At 37.3% G+C, this 24,394-nt stretch overlaps 1 protein-coding gene across 8 annotated transcripts in view; it reads left to right on the top strand.

Annotated features, from left to right (window-relative positions):
- PEX5L (peroxisomal biogenesis factor 5 like) overlaps positions 1-24,394 on the top strand; it is an 817,344-nt gene that overhangs the window by 532,781 nt on the left and 260,169 nt on the right. For 5 of the 8 annotated variants that reach the window (XM_081571058.1, XM_081571060.1, XM_081571059.1 and 2 more), the window contains exon 1: positions 1,904-2,385. The exons of 1 other annotated variant lie outside the window; for it this stretch is intronic. In XM_081571058.1, the coding sequence (XP_081427184.1) occupies positions 2,365-2,385 (21 nt within the window). In that variant the 5' untranslated portion in view covers positions 1,904-2,364. Of the gene's footprint in view, positions 1-1,887; positions 2,386-24,394 lie in introns of those variants that run through there. 2 more of the 8 variants (XM_081571063.1, XM_081571062.1) reach the window with 2 other exon arrangements.

Here is a 24,394-nt window from a genome sequence, read left to right as displayed (position 1 = left end):
TATTTTCTGGACTGTGTGTGCTCAGTCTGCTCAGTGGTGTCCCACTCTTTGTGACCCTGTGGACTGTAGCCCACCAGGCTTCTCTGTCCATGGGATTCTTCACACAAGAATACTAGAGTGGGTTGCCATTTCCTACTCCAGAGGATCTTCCTGACCCAGGGATCGAACCCATGTCTCTTACACCTCCTACATTGGCAAGTGGATTCTTTACCACTGAGCCACGTGGGAAGCCCCATTTTCTGAACTAGAAAAAGCCAGTTTGCATACTCATATATGATGGCTTAAAATTGACAACTCCCTTTGCATACATTAGTTCTCAGCAGCCCTGTGCAGTAGGCTAGGCAGATACTTGCCTTACTTCAAAAATGAGAAAATAGAGAATTTCTTGCCCGAGAGAGAAGTGAGGTAGTGCCATAGAAGTAGCACTTCTACCTACTGACTCCTATTTCAGTGCTCTGTCCTATAAAGGACAACAAAACAAGAATTAGATGGTACTTTATGGTTTACAGTGCTTATGAACATGTATCAATTTTCAAAATAAAACCATGAGTTTTTCATGCAGGATTTAGACATTAAAAAGCTGAAGTTTATAGAGGGTAAAGGAAATTGTCCAAGGTTAACCACTGGGAGAATCTAATAGGAATCCAAGTCTCCTGCCTACAAGTCTTAGTCATTTTGTGTTTGGTTGGTTGATTGTTTTAGGGCCTCAGGTGCACTGAATTGGATTAATCGTTTTTTGTGGTTCATTTCACTCTGTCCTCACTAGTTCATGCGCGGTTTTATTTAATTACGTAGTGATTTGTATAGAGTAATACATGTCTGTGAATCACCACCCAACATAATAGCTGAGATATGACAATTAACCTTCATATACAATACCTCCCCATCCCTTTCCCCTACCTCCCTTCACCCAGTGTCACCATTTTAAATATGATGTTAATTGTTTTACTGTTTTTCTTTGCATATAGTTATATACAAATATATTTATATTCCTAAGGAGTTTGTTTTTTTTAACTTTATGAAAAGTATATTATGCTATATGCAAGATTTGGGGGATTATATCATGCCATATATAATTTGGGGGATGTTGTGCAATTGGAGATCATTTTACCAACAAAAGTAGGTAATCACAGTATACACACATACACCAACCCATTGTTTTGTGTATATACATTTATAATGTAAACATTACATCAGACTATCCAGTCTCTTAAACTTGAAACATATTGAAATGTACTCTACCTATGTATTAAACACCCATTCATTCAACAAATATTTATAGGGTGCCTATTATGGGCCGGGTGGTACTGTGCTTGTGATACACCCATGCAAAAACAGGTACACTCCTTCCCCCAAATATCCCTGATCTCACGGAAATAACACTGTATATATTGAGATAGACAATAAATAAAATAAATGTATAAAATATACAGGATGTTATGTGATGTTAAGTGCTAGGGAGAAAAATCATGGAAGGCCCTTGGAGACTGGAGTTTGCTGTTTTAGGGTAGACAGCAATGAATTAGAGGTGGGGTGAATTGGGGGTGGGTTGAGTGGGGAGAGGCACGGAGTGACACGGAGGTAACTTGTGAGAGCTGAATCAGAATAGAAATAAACTCTTCGGAACCCCCCGCGCTCGGTTTATTCAATCTCTAGGATGATGGGCTTACTCGGTATTGCTGGCTCCTGAAGAGACAATGCATATTCCTCCTACTTTTTCTTGCAACTAGCCTCCAGCTCCTCTGGAACCTCCCCTAGAAGCCGTTGCCCCACCTGATCACCACCACCGGGGCACTTGGCCGCCACGTGTGCGCATTCCTGAGCACGCGCGCAGGGGGGCGCGCGCCTCCTTCGGCCGAGCCCAGGGCCAGCCGGGGACGCGCACGCGCGTGCCCGGCCCCGCGGGCTCTCGGCAGGGACGCTGCCGGGAGGGCGGCGCGCTCCCAGCTCGGCAGCTGCGGCGGCTCGTGTGGGCGCTCACGTCAGGGCTGGGAGGAGGAAGGGTTTCGCTGTGAAGAGAGTGAGAAAGACATGAGGCAGCCAGGCAGGAAACGAGAAAGTGTTCGGCGAAGGAGTGAGTTTTAAAGACGCCCGGCGAGCAGGACCGTGCCTGCGGGAGAGCGTGGCCGCCTGGGCTCCTCGCTTCATCCGCGCGCTCTCCCGTGTCCCCTTTCAGCACCCCGAGCGGAGAACAGTTCCCCGCAGCCCGCAGAGCTTCAAGGGGCCGCTGGCGGCCGGGCTACCTGGAGCCTTCCGCCAGGCTTAGGGGCACGCTCTGAGAACCCACCTTCTCTGTTGCCGTGCAAGTGAACACGGGGGGAAGCATCCGGCAACCTCAGGGCGTCCTGAAGAAGCCGAAGCAGAATGTACCAGGGACACATGCAGGTAAGACATTTCCATCGAACTCGATAGGAATCTTGGGGACTAATATAAGAGCAAGGCGGTTCACCAAGTTACTGTGGTCAAGTACTGCCTTCATACAATTCAACAAGTGAAGTGGTGCAACATGACCATGACATTTCAGTCCAGTGCTGTAGGTAAAACTAGACGGGATTCTGAGGGTGGGAGAAGGGGAGGAAAGACCTCAGAACTTCGATTGGGAAGTTTGTTTTATGTGCATTCCCTGAGCCTGTTTCTTTAAACAAGATCAAGGAATCCAAAAGGAGGAAACCTGGAGATGACCGTGTTTCCGTTGTATTCCTATTGATGCAACTCGGCATGTATGTCAACTGAAGGGCAAACAATCATAGGAAAGACAAAGCTTTTCTTTTATCATCTGCAAAGGTTCTTGATGTTTGGAACACTTTGCCACTTTCGTATTATTTTTTAAAGTGATAATTTTAAAATGGTTTGTGCTGTATTTTTCCCACTTCAGATGATGGGACATTGTCACCTATCCCTATAGTCACAGGATGACTTAGGATGAATTTCAAACATATGTCCAAGAGGCTCTAACGTTTTTCAGAGGAGGTGCTGTCTCTGGCTATTAAAGCTCATCTGAGCTGAGCCACTGCTTCTCTCTGATGTTCTCCACTCTCTTGGGCAAGATTACTTTAACCTTGACTCCAGTTTTCATTCACATAGTTGGTTCTTCCTTATAAAGGCAGGTGCATGCTTTGGGTGGAAAAAAATGAAATACCAACTCAGCTTCCTAAAGTATAAACTGAGCTTTTATTTTTATTTATTTATTTTTTTACTGTTCCTAAATGTTTTAGTCATGGACTTGATGTTTGGACTTCCTTTCCATTAAAAAGATGGTCAACTACAGTTATCATATGTGATAATTTCACTCTAGTGTGTAATGTGCATGAATGTTACGAGGATGTTACTTCTGTATCTTTAGGGCAATTGAAAAACAGATAAATTACATGTTATTGCATTTATGATTTAGCATTACTCAATATTTAATTTCTAAGCCTGTGGGGAAATTCTCTTGGATTATAATTTAGTTTTATATAAAATAGTATTATATCATATTCCAAAGTTTTATAAGAATTCTGAATCAGCACTATCAGAATTCTAAAAGCATTTCCCATACTACTGACATCATCTTGTTTTGAAAATTATTAATAGAATTATATCACAAGTGTTAGACAATAATTAGTACCTGAAGTGTATTTCTAAATACATGCAATAAATACGATCTGCATGTTTCTTATTAAAGCTACACTAATTGAGAAGTAACAACCATTCAAACAATGACAGCTAAAAAATTAACAAAGGGTTTTTATCATAGCTTTATGCTTCATCTTCACTTCCAAGAATGGTACTTTTAATTTTATGTATAATCTATTTATTATCCCCAAACAGTTTCTCCACAGGAATAAAAATAGGAAGATTTTAATAAATAGAGTCAGTCCTCAGAAAATTGCTCATTCACACAAAATTAATAATTGACTACTTGGGCAATTTAATGAAACTTTCCACATTATTTTTTGTTTGAAAATATGTTTTTGTGAATGAATAATGCAAGCAACAATCTGATAAACTCAGGTACCCCCAAAATAATTTAAACTCAATTTTCTGAATATTTAAAGGAAATACGTTACTGAAATTTGAATTGCCCAGAATAATGCCTGATGGTTTCATTTCACTTTGAGAGAATAGACAGAATGTAAGACTCTGCATATGCTTCTGCCTTAATGTTTTTTCCTTGTGCACTGCTGTAACAGCAAATATGATGGCTTGCAGTAAAACTCGCAAATCTTTGCTGCCAAGCTTAACTTGGAAACATTACTAAATAAAGACTGTAATCAATATGCTTGCCAAAATTTCAGAGCACAATACTTTTTTCCTATTTGCTATTGACCATTGATATTAACTTCTAAGGCTTTACTAGTTTAGAAGCTATTAAATGATATGATCATCTGGTTGGGAATACTCCCTCCCCAAACTAAAACTCTTATTACAACCTGATTTGTAATATAGTTATTTGCTGACATTTTAAAACCCCAGTCTCTTTCCCAGAAAATAGTATTTAGCCTATGTATTGTGTTAGTACCTTTAGATTAAATAAAGAATCTTTCCTTATCAGAAAGAGCATCATCTTCCTGTGTGTACCTGACTCTAATCACAAGGGAGAAGAAGCATAGACTAAACATTCCAAAATATTTGTAACTTAAAATCGGAATACATATTTGGTAAAGTGGACCAGGGATGAGCAGATTTACTAACATTTTTTGCCGACTTTGGAGTTTATTTGAACACTGGTGTTACTTGGCTGATACCTTAAAACAGGAGTGCAACAGAAAATATTTGCAATCATTAACTGTGCCTTCTAATTCTTGTCTTTTCCGAATCCAAAAGATTTTAAAATAAAATGCTTTGTAAATAGGCAGTCTGAAATAGGGGAGGTATTCACATGAAGTTTTCAAAAATTGTCCAAAACTCCTGTAGTGCCTTTGTTTTTGCAACTTAACGATTTTGTAAATAAAATCTATTAATTTTGATACATATGTCTAATTCATCCAGTTTACCATAGAAACTGCATTCATTTTAGAAGCCACAAACTTTTAAAAACACAAATTTGATTTACTCTGGTAGTTCATTAGAAGATAAAAGTTGACAAATGACAACTATTACAGATAGATAAACAGCATAGCATAGTGGTATAAATTTCTTGGTTTCAAAGTGAATGCCACAGGTATATTTCTTAGGAGCAGGCCCAAGAGTTGTGCCATTTTTCCAAGTGCCTCACCAATTATTTCCAAGGGGAATTCATCACCCCAGCAACTTTAAGCAAAGGTTGTTTCTTTAGCAACTGTTTTAGATTTACTTCTTTTTCCCTTTTGACCAAGGGAATCAACGGTATTTAAATACACTTTAACATCAGTTCTGACCAACTCTCTATTCCTAATAGATGACCTGTGATCTTAAACCCTTCAATACCTCTCTGTGCTCTGCAATGCGATGCTTATTTGTGTATGTGCGTATGAGTTAACACTGCCAATTAGAGCAAAATAATTACATGTCTCTGAATGTTCCCTTAACCAAACCTTTTTCTGAAATAGTATAAATACAAAGCAATATAATTTCAATTTTGAACTAATTTTTTTTAATTATTAATAAAGGATTCCCACTAGAATTTTTGTTACAAAAGTTATTTCAACTAAAATTGACTGTATTTATTACATGTGAATTTTTTTCTGAATAACTTGGAAAAGAAAAAAAGTTTTTTCAGAAGACAAAAAAGTCTGTTCATAATTGTAACTGATCTTTATCATAGGCATTGAAAACAGGCTTTTTTGACTTATTCAAACCTGCCAAGGAAAAATTCCATGCCCTCTGGCTTCTCGGGACATTAACTAAAGAAAATTTAAATGACAAAAGTTACAAGATGATTAACAGCTCAAAGAGTAGCTATTTGTCTTCCCCCAAAGGGTTTTGTGTTTGTCTTAAGTTTACTTAAGCTTTTTAAAATTTTTTTCATGAAGTTTGGATAACAAATTATGTTAATACATTAGGTCTGGCCACTGGAGACTCATTTGATTCACTAGAAACAACTAACATAAGAAGCCAGTCCAACATAAGGTCATAGAATGTTCTCAGCATCTATAATAGCAGTTTGTCATTACTGATACCTAAAGCAAAACTGTGAAGTAGGTGATATTTGTCATGGATATTTCCACTTTTTTAAAAGATCCATTTTTTCCCTCCTGATGCCACCATTTTCTATCCTGTGTCATTTCTTGATCAACCCTTTGTTAACAAAAACATAATTAATACAATATACCACACATGCACAAACCCTACAGGGATATTTACATTTTTAGAGGGAAATCTGTGAAAATCAGGAGGTATTTTTTGGGAGGAGGGACAGACTTTTTGAGGAGAATGAGGTAATGCTGGCTTAAGGCTGGGGTTGATTGTGTTAATTTGGTCATGGATGGACATGAATTGAGCAAACTCCGTGAGATAGTGAAGGACAAGGAAACCTGGTGTGCTGCAGTCCGTGGGGTTGCAAAGAGTCAGACTCGACTTAGTGACTGAACAACAAGCTGCTGCCCTCATCTTTTCTCTCCCCTCAGCTCAAATAGTACTGCCGTTCCCCCTCAAATAATCAGTATTAATACTCCTTGAGTGAATTTATTTCAGACATAAATTTATTGTCCAAAATTAACTAGAATTCTATTGAAGAAAATTCATGTACGGTGAAGCTGATGCTCAAAATTATGACACAAGCTCCAGCAAGATTCCCAAGTGCTTCCAGTATATTTATAAGCAAATCATGCTTGTAATGAGAGTAATATTAAGCTCCTAACATTTAAAAAAATGATAACACTTATGGTATAATATTGCTGAATATTTGATTAACCTGAAACTGTCATTCCCCAGCTATACTGGCCAACAGTTTCCTTTATAGACTTACTGTAAGAAACACAATATGTTCTTCCTAGATTTTGTTTATGGTTTATAAACATTCTTCCTAAAAACATGTGTTTGAAGGAAAAAATTCCAGCATACAAATGTTTTGACTCTAAAAACATTTTTAAAGTAAAGAATAAGAAAAAGGTTAAAACAGAACTTGTTAATTTTTAAAGCCCGAGTCTCTAGTATTCCCACTGCCAACCTAAGAAACACTGAGATGTGATGTACCATGTAGTCAAAACATCTGGCAGGCTGCTTTTTTACACTTTTCATTGAGATCTCATATTTCCAACACAGGCATAAGCTAGAGCTGTGTAAAGACTTTATATTCTAGAATTAATTTCTTGATATTTTGATAGAATAACTGGTATGCATTTCCTGCACTTAGTGAAGGTACACGCCAGCCTAATGTCTCCTTGTGGTACCTAAGTCCAATCTGGGTGTTTGGGGATATCTAAACATGATGTCATTTCAAATACACCAATAAAGAAAATAGGGTTGCCAGGTTTTCTGAAAAATGAAACCTTTTTATGATTCAGACTTTGTGGAAGGGAAAAATCATCTTGAACTATAGCCTGTAACCCATGGATCAGAGAGCAGATGCTATGAATTGGGGGTTAAATCTCTTTCAGAGACCCCTTCCTTCATCTCTACCTCACTCACCCACTTCTCACCCTTTCTCACCTATGCCGTCCCTAGCAATACCAAACAGAAGACTTTTTCCCCAACCTGTTAAGAAATATCTTTATATCTTATATATTATTATGTTATACAGAATATAAACAGGAAGATAGCTAATACCCTATTGGTTGATTGTCATGACCATTACTAATTGTTCAGAGCCCAGGGTCTAACACAGCACACTGTCAATATTGTCTTATAATGTCATTTTTCATTTATAAATATGTTATTTGTGACATAGGAGACACCTGCATTACAAGAGGAAAATGTTCTTTGTCAATTAATGATTCTTGGCTAATTGGATATCTATATTTTTTTTAAAAAAAAAGTAAATCTTGACTTCTATTTTGCATGTACACAAAAGTCCATCTCAAGTAGGTTAAAATAAGAGCATATATTTATGACCTCGCAGGTAGGCAGTGAACATGTAAGAAAACATTTACAGTAGCTGTTTTAATGTCCTTGTTTACTCTTTCTATTATCTGTGTCATTTTGTGGACTGTTTTTATTGATTGATTTTTATGTTCATTATGGGCTCTGTTTTTCTGCTTCTTTGTATGATTGGATGCCAGACATTGTGAGTTTTACACTGTTGGGTGCTGGATTTTTTTTTATTCTTTTCTTTTTTTTTTTTTTTTTAAGTTTTATGTTTGGACACAATTAATATACTCGGAAACAGTTTGATCATTTCAAGGTTTGCTTTTAAGAGTTCTTACATGATACCAGAAGCTACCAAAGTATTTTGGTCTAGGGTTGATTGTCCTGTTTACTGCGGTACTATCCTTTTGAGTACTTTATCTGACGTCCTACTCATCCGAAGATTTCTTGACTTGGCTTTGGGAATGTGGACTCTTTATAGCACCATGTGAGCTCTAAGAATTTCTCTGCCTGCTCCATTCTGATGGTCTAAGGGTCATTTCCTCATATATGTGGTCAGAACTCAGTGGAAAACTAGAGGAGGGAGCCCCTGCATTTCTCCAGCTCTCTCACTCTGTTCAGACTTCTCCCTACTACTCTGCCCTGTGTATTCTGACACCTGGGCCTCCTAAACCCTCAACTCTGTCTCCTCAGCTTATTGAGAGTATAAGAGTTTTGGGGGGTTCTTGCTTCCTACGTTATGTCTGGAAAACTCTTTCCTGGCAGTAGGCTAGGGCGATTATAGGACTCACTTTATTTGTTTTCTTTCTCTCAAGGATCCAATCCTGTGAGGCTTTTTTTCCCAGTGTTTAATAACCATTGTTTTGTATATTATCTGGTTTTTTTCCCAATTTTATTGAGAAATAATTGACGTACAACACTGTATAAGTTTAAAGCATACAACATGATGGTTTGATTTACTTATATTGTGACACAATAGGTTCAGTTACCGTCCATTTTCTTGTGTAGATACAATAAAAAGAAAGAAGAAGAAAAGGAAAAATTTCTTTCTTGTGATGAGAGTTCTTAAGATTCACTCTAACAACTTTCCTATATGTCATACGGCAATGTTAGCTATAGTCATCATGTTGTGCATTACATCCCTAGTATTTATCTTATAACTGCAAGTTTGTGCCTTTTGACTACCTTCCTCCAGTTCCCTCTCCCCTCCCCTCTGCCTCTGGTAACCACAAGTCTGAGTTTATTTGTTTGTTCTTAGTTTCCACATATAAGTGAGATCATACAGTATTTGTCTTTCTCTGAGTGACTTATTTAACTTAGCATAATACCTTCAGAGTCCATCCATATTGTTGCAAATGGTACAATTTCCTCATATTTTATGGCTGAGTAATAATCCATTGTGTATATATATAGATAGATAGATAGATGTATGTATGTGTATATGTATATATATATACATATAAATATACCACAACTTCTTTAACCATTCATCTACCAATGGACACTTCAGTTATTTTCATGTCTCAGCAGTTGTAAGTAGTGCTCCCTTGAACGTGGGGATGCTGATATTTTTTGAGTTAGTGATTTTGTTTCCTTTGGATGTATTCCCAAAAATGGAATTGCTGGATCATACAGTAGTTCTACTTTTACATTTTAAAGGTCCTCCATATTGTTTTCCATAGTTTTTATACCAATTTGCAATCCCACAACAGTGTACAACAGCTCCCTTTTCTCCACATTCACAGCAGCATTTGTTATTTCTTGTTTTTGGATGATGACCATTCTAACAAGTATGAGATGATAGCTCATTATGGTTTTAATTTGCTTTTTCCTACTACCTAGTGTTGTTGAGCATCTTTTCATGTACCTGTAGGCCTTCCTATACCTCTTTTGGAGAAATGTCTACTCAGGTCCTTTGCCCATTTTTTAATTGGGCTATTTGGAGTTTTCTGCTATTGAGTTGCATAAGTTCTTTATATATTTTGAATATTAGCCCTTTATCACATATAGTTTGCAAATATTTTTTTCCAGTTACATAGATTTTCTTTTCACTCTGTTGATGATTTCTTTTGCTGTGTGTGCAGAGGCTTTTCTAGTCTGATGTAGTCCCACTTGTTTATTTTTCATTTTGTTGCTTGTGCTTTGGATGCTATACCATCATTTTTGACTGATCTATGTTAGTACTGATATACTACTTCTCCTATTAAAATTCCATTAGATAAATGACCATTATCACTCTCCATGTGAGATTTCACTAGATTGATCACCTTTATTATTTTTAGACAATGATCATTAAAAATTGTACAGGTGAAAAATAATGAGCTCATATAGATAGGTAAAGGTTGCTTAGCCACCATTTCATTAAAGAGAAACCCACAGAACTCTGCCAGCAGCTTTGAAATGGGGTGAACCTGAGCCAGGCAGGAGAGTTTGCATTGCAGGTGCATACACAAGTCCCCAAAGTCCCTGCTCATGCATAGGAACCACCCTGAAAAGCCAGACAAACCCTGTAAGTGGGAGTTGGTATAGCAAAAACTTTTTTTCCCAACAGAATGCCATATGGCCATCTATAAATCATGGAGATTCTAACTGCTGATTGGTGGTGTTGTGATGCCAGAAATCTACCTAGGGAGCCACAGAGTTCCCACCCTCACTGAGCCTCTTAAAAACTATGCAGTTCTAAAAGCCACTGGTATGGTAGAAGAATTCAGAACCATTTCAGATGAGTAATCATAGAAGGAACTGGGGATATTTGGCTTGGAAAGTAAAGACTCGAGGAGATCATGATGACTTTATATAAATGTTTGAATGGATTTTATGTAAGAAGGGAATAATCTGTACATCCTTGAGGGTTAAAACTGGTACCCTAGCAGGGTGAGATAAAGTTTCCTCAAGGCAATGACTGTGAGAAGACCCTGGATACAGTACCTCATTCTCACTGTAGTGAGCTCCCTGCTTGGAGATGGAAGAGGCCAAGAGTAAAGGGGGGCCGAATGGGAGCAGAGCACAGTGTCCTTGTGCATATGCAGGCCTCTGACCCAAGACCATTATGCCTGGGGATGAAAGCAGTGAAAAGCACCATGAAAAGGCATGTGTGTTTGGGTATGCATGTCTGTATGGCCCACCCAAAATGGTTGTAGTCGACTGAAGTAATGACCTAAAATAAGCAAAACCCAGTGTGTTCTTGGGAGAAACATTCCCTGGTTTCTTGAAAATATACAGGTGAGCATCAGACAGAGGCATGCCAGTGCCATGATACAAAGTGATCAAAACTAGTGAAAAGTCCGAAAATACAGAACCTTGTCAAGATGAGAAACAGGAAAACATTTAAACCTCTTAAGATAAAGCTGCTGGAGCTGCAAAATATGTTTTCACCTCCTTTCACACGGGTGTTAACTATAACATAGGAAATGGTATCTTCTGATCACACTGGGATATAACATCTGATTGGACAGGTGATTGCACATGAAAGATCTGGGAGCTGGTTGAAAAATACAGAATTTCAGGTCCTACTTCAGATCTACTGAATCCAAAACTGAATTTTCCAATATACCCGTGATTTTTACACACATTAACATTTAGGGTGCAGTGATCTGAAAACATCTACATAAAGAACAGGACCTGATCTATTGCACTGAGACCTTAGCAAAAAGCTTGATTCTTGGATAGTTTTCTGACACATCACAGAGGCACAATGATGAGGTACCTGACAGAGGAGCTGGCAAGAGCAACTACCACAACTGTGGTTGAATAAAATTTCTTTCTTATATTCCTATCATAACCTCTACCCAACTGGTTATACTTTTTACATCTGGAGAAAGCTCAGCAAAGCTGTTACGTTCCAACTGAATAAAACAAAATTTTAAATATTTAGAAAACTATTACGTCTTCATCCTATTAAATCTTTTCTTCTCCAAGATAAACAGCCCAGCTCACTCAATTGTTTCTCATAATGACATTTCTGATGTTTTAATGGTTCCATGAAAGTATGGCCCTCTGAACAAGACACACAGCTCAAGATGTGATCTGACCAGTGTCATGCACTGTGACATTATTTATCTCTTGGGAAAGACATCTATTCAGACAGCTCCTATAGCATCTTTAGACTAAATTGCCCTCTAAATTGTTCTGATGCTTTACAGGTGTTAGGTCTTTATACCAGAATAATCTTGGATCCAAATATGCTCATTAGAATATTCTAGGCTAACAGTTCCTATGTCTTCAAAAATTGCAATAATGTTCAATTTTGAGGTCCCAGAATCCTGAGTTTGAAGGACCCTTGAAATTGTTTTGTTCAATCATTTCATTTCACAGATGAGGAGACTGAGGTCGAGGAAAATAGGAGACTTGCTTAAAAAGTCCCATATAACTTAGCAGACCTACGACTGGGATGAAAGCTGTGTTCCACTAGTGTGCTATTCCCATTACACTATTATTATTTTGAATTACAATCAAAAATCTAAGGGAAAAGTAAACATTATAATAAACTGCTAGATGTTTTCAAATGTCCAATGTTTGGCATTTAATCACAAAAAAATTATTTCTTCCTGCTTTTTAGTGTGACTATTTAATTTTTTATCTTTTTTATTTTTAAAAAGTTCTTATTTTATATTGGAGCATGCTGAATAACAATTAACAATGTTGTATTAACATAGTTGATTAACAATGTTGTATTAGTTGATTAACAAGGTATATAGCAAAGTGACTCAGTTTTATCTATTCTTTTTCAAATTCTTTTCCCCATTTAGGTTATTACAGAATATTGAGCAGCATTCCCTGTGCTATACAGTAGGCCCTTATTAGCTCTCTATTTTAAATATAGCTATATGCACATGTCAATCCTAGAGTCCCAGCCTATTCCTTCTCCCCATTCTTGCCTGCTGGTAACCACAAATTCATTCTCTAAGTCTGTGAGTCTGTTTCATAAATAAGTTCATTTGTATCATTTTTTAGAGTCCACATATAAGTGATATCACATATTTTTCTTTCTCTAACTTACTTCACTTAGTTGATAATCTCCAGGTCCATTCATATGGCTGCAGATGGCATTATTTCATTGCTTTTAATGGCCGAGTAATATTTCATTGCACATATGTACCACATCTTCTTTATCCATTCATCTCTCAGTGGGCATTTAGGTTGCTGCCGTGTCCTGGCCATGAACACTGGGGTGCATGTATCTTTTTGAACCATGTTTTCCTCCAGATATATGCCCAGGAGTGGGGTTGCTGGATCATATGGTAGTTCTATTTTTAGCTTCTTAAGGAATCTACTCAAATTGTATATATATAAAATATATATCAGATATTTTATATATACAATTTGAGTAGTCATTTGTTTGGATGACAATATAAAAAAAAAGTCTAGTCTGTAAATCTATTTTAAAAGTAGAATGAAGTGCTGTGAAAAGCTGTATCATTTTTATTTCCTAAAGGTGTTCCTCACTGTCTCTCCTTGGACTGATTAGATCGACCATTTGAGTGAACTGGTTTGATAGGTTCTTAGAACTAGTTGCCTAAATATGCAAGTAAATCCATCAGGCATTCTCAGCTGTAAGTGACAGAAAACAACTCTGGCTCATTTAAGCATAAAGGGAATTTATTAGAAGTATATTTGAACAATTGATAAGCATAAACAACTGATAAGCATAGAAAGAATGATAGAAATAGAAAAATCACCACTTTTGCAATCATCATAGTAAAAATTGATTCAAGAGAGAATAAATGATCATTGGATGCTAAATCTGACCAAGGGGGATTTGAGTATAAACAGGATTTAAATGACATCAAAATGTCACCCAAATAAATTATAAAACAAAAAATAGTGCCTTTCCCATGGAGAAACTGCACCCTAAGTAGCCAAAGTCAACATCACCAATAAGGTGATCAACTGAATCTGCATCTGTGGATGCAATGCCCTTAGAAGGACACATCACTCCTGTGAGGATGCAAAACTTGTATCTAATCATGAGAAAATCTCAGATAAATCTAAAATGAGGGATATTCTATAAAAAGTAGCAGATTATGTGTTTTTAAAAATGTCAGTGTCATGAAGAACAAAGAAAAACTGAGATGTTTACAAATTAAAAGGACACTAAGGAGACCTGAGAAATGCGATTTGTGATCGTGGACTGGATCTTGGACTGGGAAACAAAATTGTTATAAACACAGTGTTGGCACAATTGAAACTTGAATATGGACTGGAGGTTAGATTGGTTTTAATGTCATATATATTGATTGATATATAATAACTATGGCAGGAGAATATCTTTGTTAATGTGAAATACATGCTGCAATATGAAGGGATATAGGGGCACAGTGTAGGTAGCCTACTCTCAAGTGATTTGGAATAATGAAAATAATAATATGCATGATATTAAATATGATTGCCTAAAGAGAAAGAAAAAGCACAAACATAGCACAATGTTAGAAATTGGTAAGTCTGGGAAAAGGGTATTATGAGAGTCCATTGAACTTACAATGGTATTACAAAAATACAAAAGTATTACAAGAATACTTACAATTTTTCTGTAGGCTTGAGATTATTTCAAAGTAAAAAGGTTTTTTTTAATGTTTTTGAAAAACACTCCTGGAACTAGACTCTGGATGGAAGGACCATGAAAACCCCACGCTGGAGCTTCAGCTGCTGCCCCCCACTGCCAGGGTGAATGTTCTCCCATGACTGTGTGCCCCCCGGTCTCCATTTAAAGTGGGCTCAGGTGATGCTGGTTGGTGGAGCTGAGATTACACTTCCATATGCTGTCTGCCAGGTAGTCTGGGAAAGTGCATGTCTGCTTACCACCAAGATTCCAAAAGTGGACAGTTTTCCCAAATATAGAGGGTAGATTTGAGAAAGTTTAAAAAATTAAAAAGCCAGTGTCCAGTATAACATGTTATAGATGTTGTTTAAAAGTAAAATAGACACCTCTCTATCCTGAGTTAACTAGAGTTTAGTTGGCCTTGAAGAATAAGAGTTAAAAGAAAATAATTCTCTTTTAAGTCCTGTGCTTAGTTGGCACTACCTGCCTTTACATGGGAGAAGGAAATGGCAACCCACTCCAATATTCTTGTCTAGAGAATCCCATGGACAGGGGAGCCTGGTGGGCTGCTGTCCAAAAGGTTTCACAGAGTCGGACATGACTGAAGTGACTTAGCATGCATGCATGCATTGGAGAAGGAAATGGCAACCCACTCCATTATTCTTGCCTGCAGAATCCCAGGGACAGGGGAGCCTGGTGGGCTGCCATCTATGTGGTCGCACAGAGTCGGACACAACTGAAGCGACTTAGCAGCAGCAGCAGCAGCCATTACATGTAGGAGAATACAGCAAAGGAGAATACAGTAAAGCTAGAATATATTGGTTTATTAAACCACGCAGCAAAGAGCAGAATGACCCATCATCAGGGTCCATCTACTGCTCACTTCTGTGTTTTTGAGAAATTAGAAAGAGCTCTGTGAAGAATTTGGTAATTGATCAGGGAATTTAAATACATATCCTATACTTTAGTTATAAGAAAACTTTTTCTTCATATGTAGGAATTTAATGTGGAAAACTGGACACATTATTGTTTCATAGTCATCCAAAGAATGATTATAATCTAGATGCCCTATGCATTTGAGTCATTAATACTTATAAGCAATTTATTATGTAAGTCTTTTTGGAAGATTTATATAAGACAAAAACAAGGTGTTCTTAAAATGCTTCTTAAAACAAAGCTTGGGGCAAGATTAAATTAAAACAGAATTTGGGAGATATAAAGGCCTTTAGAGTTCACATAGCACAACTTTGTCATTTCACCTTTGAGGAAACTGAGAGCTAGGTCTTGATGGCTTAGACTTCTGTAATTAATTGCCTTCCCCCAAAATGAGAGGAGTTGGGAAAGGATGCTGAAAGGCTTTGATGGCATGCATCAGACATTGCTTCATGATTCCTTACATTTGAAGAGGCTGCAGAAACAGACTGCTCAAAGTCAGATATCAATTTCAAATCCTGCTTCACCATATATTATCTGTGGGATCTTGCTCTAACAACTTATCCTCACTAGACTTCACTTTCCCCATCTGTGGCAAGAATATAATAAATGTACCCATATGTTGTGATGATTTTTTAAGGATTTACTCTTAATTTTTTTTTCATTGAAATACAGTTGATTTACAACATTGCTTTAGTTTCAGGTATACAGCAAAGTGGTGATGTATATATTTTATTCCTTTTTAGATTCTTTTCCATTATAGATTATTATAAGATACTGCATATAGTTCCCTGGGCTATACTGTAGGTCCTTGTTGTTTATGTATTTTATATATAGTAGTATATATCCATTAACCCGAAACTCCTAATTTAGCTCTCCCCTCAGTTTCCACTTTGGTAACCATAAAGTTTATTTTCTGTGTCTGCAAGTTTATTTTTCAAATAAGTTCATTTACATCAATTTTTAATCAGTATATTTTATTGAAGTATAGTTGATTTACTGTGTATTAATTTCTGCCATATAATAAACTGATTCAGTTATACTTATATATACATTCTTTTTTAATGTTCTTTTCCATGATAGTTTATCATAGGATATTAAATATAGTTCTCTGTGCTATACAGTAGGACCTTATGGTTTATTTATCCTATATATAAAAGCTTACATCTGCTAACCCCAACCTGCCATTTCACTCCTCCTCCAACCTCCTCCCCCTTGGCAACCACCAGTCTATTTTCTATGCACATGATTCTGTTTCTGCTTCATAGATAGGTTCATTTGTGTCATATTTTCGATTCCACATATAATTGATATCATATATTTGTCTGACTTACCTCACTTAGTATGATAATCTCTAGGTCCATCCATGTTTCTATAAATGGCATTATTTCATTCTTTTTTATGCTGAGTAATACTCCATTGTTTATATATATCATACTTCTTTATCCATTCATTTATCAATAGACATTTAGGTTGCTGCCATGTCTTGGCTATTGTAAATAGTGTTGCTATGAACATTGGAGTGCATATACCTTTTCAAAATGGAGTTTTCATCTTTCTCGACTATATGCCCAGGTGTGGGATTGTTGGATCATATGGTAACCCTTTTCTAGTTTTTTAAGAAATGTCCAGAGTGTTCTCCACGGGATCATGGATTAACTGACCATAAGTGCATGGGTTATTTTCTGGGCTTTCTATCCTGTTTCATTGATCTATGTTTCTGTTTTTGTGCCAGTACCATGTTGTTATTGTTTAGTTGCTAAGTCGTATCCAACTCTTTGCAACCCTATGGACAGCAGCACACCAGGTTTCCTTCTCCTTCACCATCTCCTGGAGCTTGCTCAAACTCATGTATATTGAGTCAGTGATGCCATCCAACCATCTCATCCTGTGTCATTCCCTTCTGCTCCTGCCTTCAATCTTTTCCAGCATCAGGATCTTTTCCAGTGAATCAGCTCTTCACATCAGATGGCCAAAATATTGGAGCTTCAGCTTCAGCATCAGTCCTTCCAATGAATATTCAGGACTGATTTCCGTTAGGACTGACTGGTTTAATCTCCTTGCAGTCCAAGGGGCTCTCATGAGTCTTCTCTGGCACCACAGTTCAAAAGCATTGATTCTTCTGTGCTCACCCTTCTTTATGGTCCAACTCTCACATTCATACATGACTACTGGAAAAACCATGGCTTTGACTATATGGACCTTTGTCAACAAAGTGATGTCTCTGGTTTTTAATATGCTGTCTAGGTTTGTCATAGCTTTCCTTCCAAGGTGCAAGCATCTTTTAATTTCATGGCTGCAGTCACTTCCACTATGATTTTAGTGTCCAAGAAAATAAAATCAGTCATTGCTTCCACTTTTCCCCTTTTATTTGCCATGAAGTGATGGGACAAGATGCCATGATCGTAATTTCTTTAATGTAGAGTTTTAAGCCAACTTTTTCACTCTCCTCTTTCACCCTCACCAAAAGTCTCTTTAGTTTCTCTTTGCTTTCTGTCATTAAAGTGGTATCATCTGCCTATCTGAGATTGTTGATATTTCCCCTGGCAATCTTGTTTCCAGCTTGTGATTCATTCAGCCCACCATTTCACATGATATATTCTGCATATAAGTTAAATAAACAGGGTGACAGTATACAGCCTTGACATACCCCTTTCTCAATTTTGAACCAGTTTGTTGTTCCATGTCCAGTTCTAAGTGTTTCTTAGACCCACATACAGGTTTCTCAGGAGACAAACCAGTACTTGAGTATACTATAGCTTTTTAGTATAGTCTGAAGTCAGGGAAGTTCTAGTTCTGTGAAAAATGCCTTTGGTCATTTGGTAGGATAGCTTTTATGTTTTTACAGAATTAGCAAAATGTCTCATATATATTATATGTGGAAGAAGGAGTTTAGCCACAGCAGTGCCTGTTATATTTGGTTGTTTACAATGGTGACAGATGCTTGATTTTCTTCTTCTCTCACAGTTCTGGATTTTTTTTTTCATTTCCACATAACAGAACTCTTGCCTTCTGTACACTGAATATTTCCTCATCCTTTATATTCCCCCCAAATGTTATCTCCTTGTGAGTGCTGCCCTGTGCCTGCACCACCACCCTCCCACCTCCCACACACACAGTGAAGAATTAGGAATGTCTTCCTTAATGCTTACTTAGCATCTTATATCCATCATTAATACCATAATTAACATTTAGCTTTAATTATTTATTTTTGTCTCCCCAACTGTTTGTAAGCTCATCTGTAGCAGTGACGATATATTCAGTACATTTTTATATCCCTGGTGACGAGTAGTGCTAGGTACATATATATTAATGTAGTTTTTATTGAATGAATGAAAGAATGAATTGGTGAATGAATGAATGAAAGAATGAAACAATGAATAATTGAAATACTCAGAAGAGTCCTTTACTATCCTGAATAAGGACTCCTAAGTGCAATTGGCATGGTCTTTCTGATTCTAAGACACAGTGGCCCTATAAACTGGTTTATTCCCATGAGTTTCAGGGAGGAATACATATCAAGTGAAGTTTCCACACAGTTGAAAGAGAATCAATTACAGGGAAACCTTATAAACCTTATAATTAGATTGCCACTATAATTAAGCAACACTTCACTGTCAAAACAGTCTATGCAGTTTAATGGGTTCAACCTTTTTAAAGTCCGAGGACAGTTTGGGGCTGCATATTTACAAATATAATAGATTCTCCTAATGGTTTCTATCTATATCTTTAACTGGCCAAGGTCACTTGGAATTAGAATCCGTGCCTCTAGTGTTCTAGGCACCTCCTTACCACTTCAGCTATTTGTCAATAGTGATTTTGGTAATAGTGCTAACACATACATCCCTGAGACTGCTGAGACAACAGAATATCATCATTAAAACTGTTCTACAAGGACATCTTTTTTATACCCAGTGATGAATTTTGCTTCTTCTCTAGCCCTAGCCTTTCCAGATACACATACACACACACACACACACACACACATTTTTCCAGGAATCCAAGGAAGGAGCCACACTCACAGTGATCATCCAAGGGACATGTCTATATTGTGAGCCTGTATGAATACAGATATCTTATTATGTCTTCCATAGTTAGTCTGATATGGGAGCCTGAGTTTTGAAGGAGTATTTCTTCTGATTCTGAGATAGGATAAGAAAGATTCAAAAATCACATGTCAAAGTTCTCTCTAATAAGAGAGAAGAAATAACTATGACAATGATATGTGCTATCTCTGGGCAAATTATAAGAAGAGAACCTCTCTGAGTGGGCTGAATACACAAACACTTTCCTTTTCCCTGGAGGACAGAATCCCACACCCAGGCACATGACTTGGCAAGTGGAGTTAGAGGGTTGGGTTTCAGACCTGACTTGTGCTCCCTGATCCAGGTATCCTTGGACAACCAATATGTGCAACCAAATGTGTGTGTGTGTGTGCGGGGGTGGGGGTGGAGGGGTGTATAATGAAAAGTAGAGAAATGAACTCAATTTTACCAAAGATAATCAAACACAGATTGGATGTGAGCTTGCTAGTCTTTCTGGAAAATGGTTGGCTTAGAATATTTCTGGCTTTCCTTCCAGCTCTAGGATTCTATTATTTTCAGGCTCTTAATTAATGATCCAATGCGTCTCTAAGTGTTGGATAGGGGCAGATTTTTCCAGTTTACTAATAACCATATCATGGAAAATAAATTCAAAAGCTTTCCTAACATCAAGATACTTGTTATTTCCTATGAAACCAAAGATCAACCTCTCATAATGCTTTAAAGGAGTGCTTCTTGGGAGGATCCTGCTCTGCTTCTCCTCCCCATTCTGAAAATAACAAAAGATATTTTTTGACAAAGCCACCCCCAATATGGCAGAATTGGCAGCTGTGATAGAATACTGATTATTTCCACTACAGTAGTCACTTTTTGTGAATGCCTCATAAAAGTTAATCTCTAAACTGCTTCAGTGAGGTTGGCAAAGGATGGATAGTTTATCTTTGTCATGATGATAAGGAGAATGCAGCTCACAGGCTTTGACTGTCTCACCCAAACTTCTATATCAAATCACTTGGAGACTGAAGACCAGAATCTGGCTTCAAATTTTTACTCTATTTCTTGAGCCCGCATAGCAAATTCAGGCCACATCTCCACATCAGTAATTCAACTATTACAGAATGACTCGACTAACAGGGAACAAAAGGATTTCACAAGTTTTCTGGAGCATTACATGGCCTTAGAGGGTAGAAATCCCTAATGCATTCTTCCTGCCGTTTATGCAAGACAGATACTAAATCCATACAGCTCTGTCAATTCTCTGAACTGAACATCTGTATATATTAACTCAGTCCCTTGAGACTACCTTTGTCTATGATGGGTGTACTCTCCTAGTGGAGTACAAACAGCTGTGAGACATCAATCTTTTTGTGCAGAAAGCCTCCCTAGAATCAGCAATGCCCAGGAAGCCAGGAAAATAGTAAGGCAATGGGATTAACTCAAGCTCAGAAATCCAATGTAGAGTCACTCTGTGCTGTATGAGTAGAAGCAAAATCCTGGGTAAAATGTACAAATTAAATCTAAATGTCCTCCCACCCTTAAAATTTGCCACTCACCTAAATATTTTACTTTTATGTTTTATTTTGTACTTTGCTCTTACAAAAACTCTTACTTTAAGACTTTAACCTCTGTTAAACACATCACTACTTATTTGGGGGAGCTCCCTTAATTTCTTCTGCTCCTAAAGATTCATTTTTTTCAGGGAAAGAGAAAATACCAGCTTTCTTGAAAGAGAGCTCCTAAATGGCAGGATCAAGATTACTAGAAATATGCATAGGTTTTACTAATCTCAACTGACATTAAAATATCTACTTAAAATGGAACCACCATTCCCTAATTACTTTGAATTAATTTTAAACTTTCCATTGCTTTAGGAGTGGAAGGTCAAGAAATAACATTATAAAAATCAGAATGTAATAGTATTGATCAACTAACATAATATAAAATTTAAAGTACCAAAATAAAAATCATGTTTTCTTTTTAGCTGATTTTGTTAAAATTAATTTTTTCAGGGATTGACTTCTAACACATTCATGTGATCATGTCCTGGTTTCAGAATCAGTAAGAAAAAAATGTAAATGTTCTGTGTTACATCAAGGAAGCACTAATCTAACTAATCACCTAGTTAAAAATTAAAGTACAAATATTCTGTTCCTGGGCTTTCCTGGTACCTCAGCTGGTAAAGAATCTGCCTGCAATGCAGGAGACCCCAGTTCAATTCTTGGGTCAGGAAGTTCCTCTGGATAAGGGATAGGCTACCCACTCCAGTATTCTTGGGCTTCCCTGGTGGCTCAGACAGTAAAGAATCCTCCTGCAATGAGGGAGATCTGGGTTTGATCCATGGATTGGGAAGATCCCCTGGAGGAGGGCATAGCAACCCACTCCAGTATTCTTGCCTGGAGAATCCCCATGGATAGAGGAGCCTGGTGGGCTACAGTCCATGGGGTCGCTAAGAGTCAGACATGATTGAGTGGCTAAGCACAACACAGTACATTCTGTACCTAGCTTCTCAAAAATTATTATTTTACCTGTGGCTTGTTCTGCACATAATTCTGTCATCTTTAATAAATGTTTAAATAGTCCATTTCAGGTAAAGAAGTATTAAAGTAACTCAGCTGAAAACATAGTTTATCTGGCGTTTATGTTCAGTCTAAATGTGTATCTACAAACTACTATTTCTTTCCAGCTAAACACCAGTACCACTACCTGACCAACTCTGCCTGATCCAACTCAAAGTCAACATGTTCCAAACTGGATTCATTATCACCACCAGTAACCTCCATAAAGCCTGCCTCTTTTGATTTCCTGGATCATTTAATAATGCCACCACCTACTCAGTTACCTGTGTTGGAAACCTGGGAATTGTCCTCTCCTCTTTCTGCCTCATCCAGTCTTCTTTCCCTCTCACTCCCCAAATTAAATCTAAACGCTCCAGCACTTACTCTCTAATGCTCTTGTATCTGCCTTGTCTCTCCATCCACACAGTCACCATCTTAGAAAACTCTATTGTCTTTATCTGAAGAGTCACTCTGACTCCTCAACTAGTACCTTTGCTGCCAGGGTCACATATATCTCACCACCCTCTTTGCTCCAGCATTAATTTCATGATATCACCTTTATATTTAAACTCCTTTCAAGGTACACCATCATCTCTAACAGCATTTTTCCAAGTGCAGTCTTCTCTAGAAAAGTTATCTAGAATGTTTGTTAAATTTTATTTAAACTCCTTTCAAGGTATACCATCATCTATAACAGCATTTTTCCAAGTGCAGTCTTCTCTAGAATAGTTATCTAGAATATTTGTTAAAAATATGGATAACTGGAACCTACTACAGCCATTGAATCCGGCTCCATGAAGATAAGGCCTGGGAATCTGCATTTTAACACTGCAGGTGAATTTCATGCACACTGATATGTGGAAAACACTAATTTCAAAAAGAAGATGTGACCTGTGAGGTCTACTTATCTGGTCTTCTCATCTACAATTTCCCCTTAAGCACCCTTGTCTTGTCTTGCCCAACATTGGTATTTCCTCAAACTGCACGCATGCTTCCATACCTCTGGCCTTTTCTAATGATGTTCTCTTTAACAGAACACCTACTGTTTCAACTACTTGGTTAATCCTTGCTCACCTTCAAAACTCAGTTAAAGAAGTTAAAGGTTATTTCCTGCAAGGCTCTTCCCTGAGTCTCCAGGGCTGAGGTAGATGCCCTCCTCTTAGCTCTCCGAGCACCTGCGCCTGTGCAGACCTCTGTCTCACATCCTCTCACACTGCTTTCTAGTGAGTTCCCTTGACTGTGTCTTGTTCATCTTTTTAACACACTTAGCACAGAATCTGCTCATGGTGGGTGAACAGTACATGTTGGATTAAATGAATCATAATGCATCTTTTAATTAGCTTGAATTAATCCATTTGGCTTGAGTTAAACTTCTGGAGATTCCTATAGACCAGTATAGATTGAGAATTTTATCTGGGCTCTTTGAAGATAGACTTAAATTAAATTATGAAAATAGAATAGTCCCTTTAAAAACCAATTAATCCTGAGTGATACATTCACATTCCTGTCTGATTAATAACAAAATGGGAGGGGGCAGGTGTGAAGAACCAAAGAAATAGGTATGAGCCAGTAGGCCAAGAACTGGATCCCAGGCCTCTTTCTGCCCTGACTAGTGAGTGATAGGGGGAACACCTCTTAATCTCTGTGACTCCCAACTTTCTTATCTACAGAAGGATTAATAGAATGTTAATCTTTCCTTGAACTGTTATTTTATAACTCTAAACTAAAATTTAGTAAATTAGCATTTTGATATATTATTTAATACAATAAAAAAACAATTTCAATAAATGAAATTGGATTTTGGGAGGAAAAATCTATTGATCCAAATTTACCACAACATTAGACTAGTATTATATTTAGTCTGTTTTTTTCTACTTGGTTGTAGTATTTGGTCATGTGGATTTGAATTTTTCTTTTGTCAGTTAATTGTATGATGTGCTTAATACATAAAATAATAATATGTTTTTATCCCCATGAATTATACTATCACGAGTGAAATTAATGTCACAGCATTATTTGACTAAGTACATGATCTTCGTATTTTTCTTATGGTTTCAAAGACATAGGAAAAATTTTTGAGTGAGGTATTAATCTACCTGTGTGACTTTGGACAAGTTATTGAACCTCTCTGAACATCTCAAAGTAGAAAGCTGAAGTACGTAATAAGACAGCTTGATTTCTTGATTTCTGACTTTTGCCAATAAGAACACAGGTTTGTTGCCAAATTTTAACACTGGATTCTCTGCTTAAGAAATATCTTTATATTATTGAGAGTGAAAAGGGGTTGCTGCCAGTATCCAGTTAAAACAGTGTCTCATTAAAACAGAGACGAGCACTTCACCTTTTAAAAAAGTCTACAATAAGATTATCATAATGGAAATTATACCCTCAAACCAATT

This window comes from Giraffa tippelskirchi, chromosome 2, assembly GCF_054371585.1.
Source record: "Giraffa tippelskirchi isolate mGirTip1 chromosome 2, T2T-mGirTip1v1.2.pri, whole genome shotgun sequence".
NCBI lineage: Eukaryota > Metazoa > Chordata > Mammalia > Artiodactyla > Giraffidae > Giraffa > Giraffa tippelskirchi.
The sequence above is the reverse complement of the archived record's forward strand: the minus strand, read 5'-3'. Positions and strand labels throughout refer to the sequence as shown.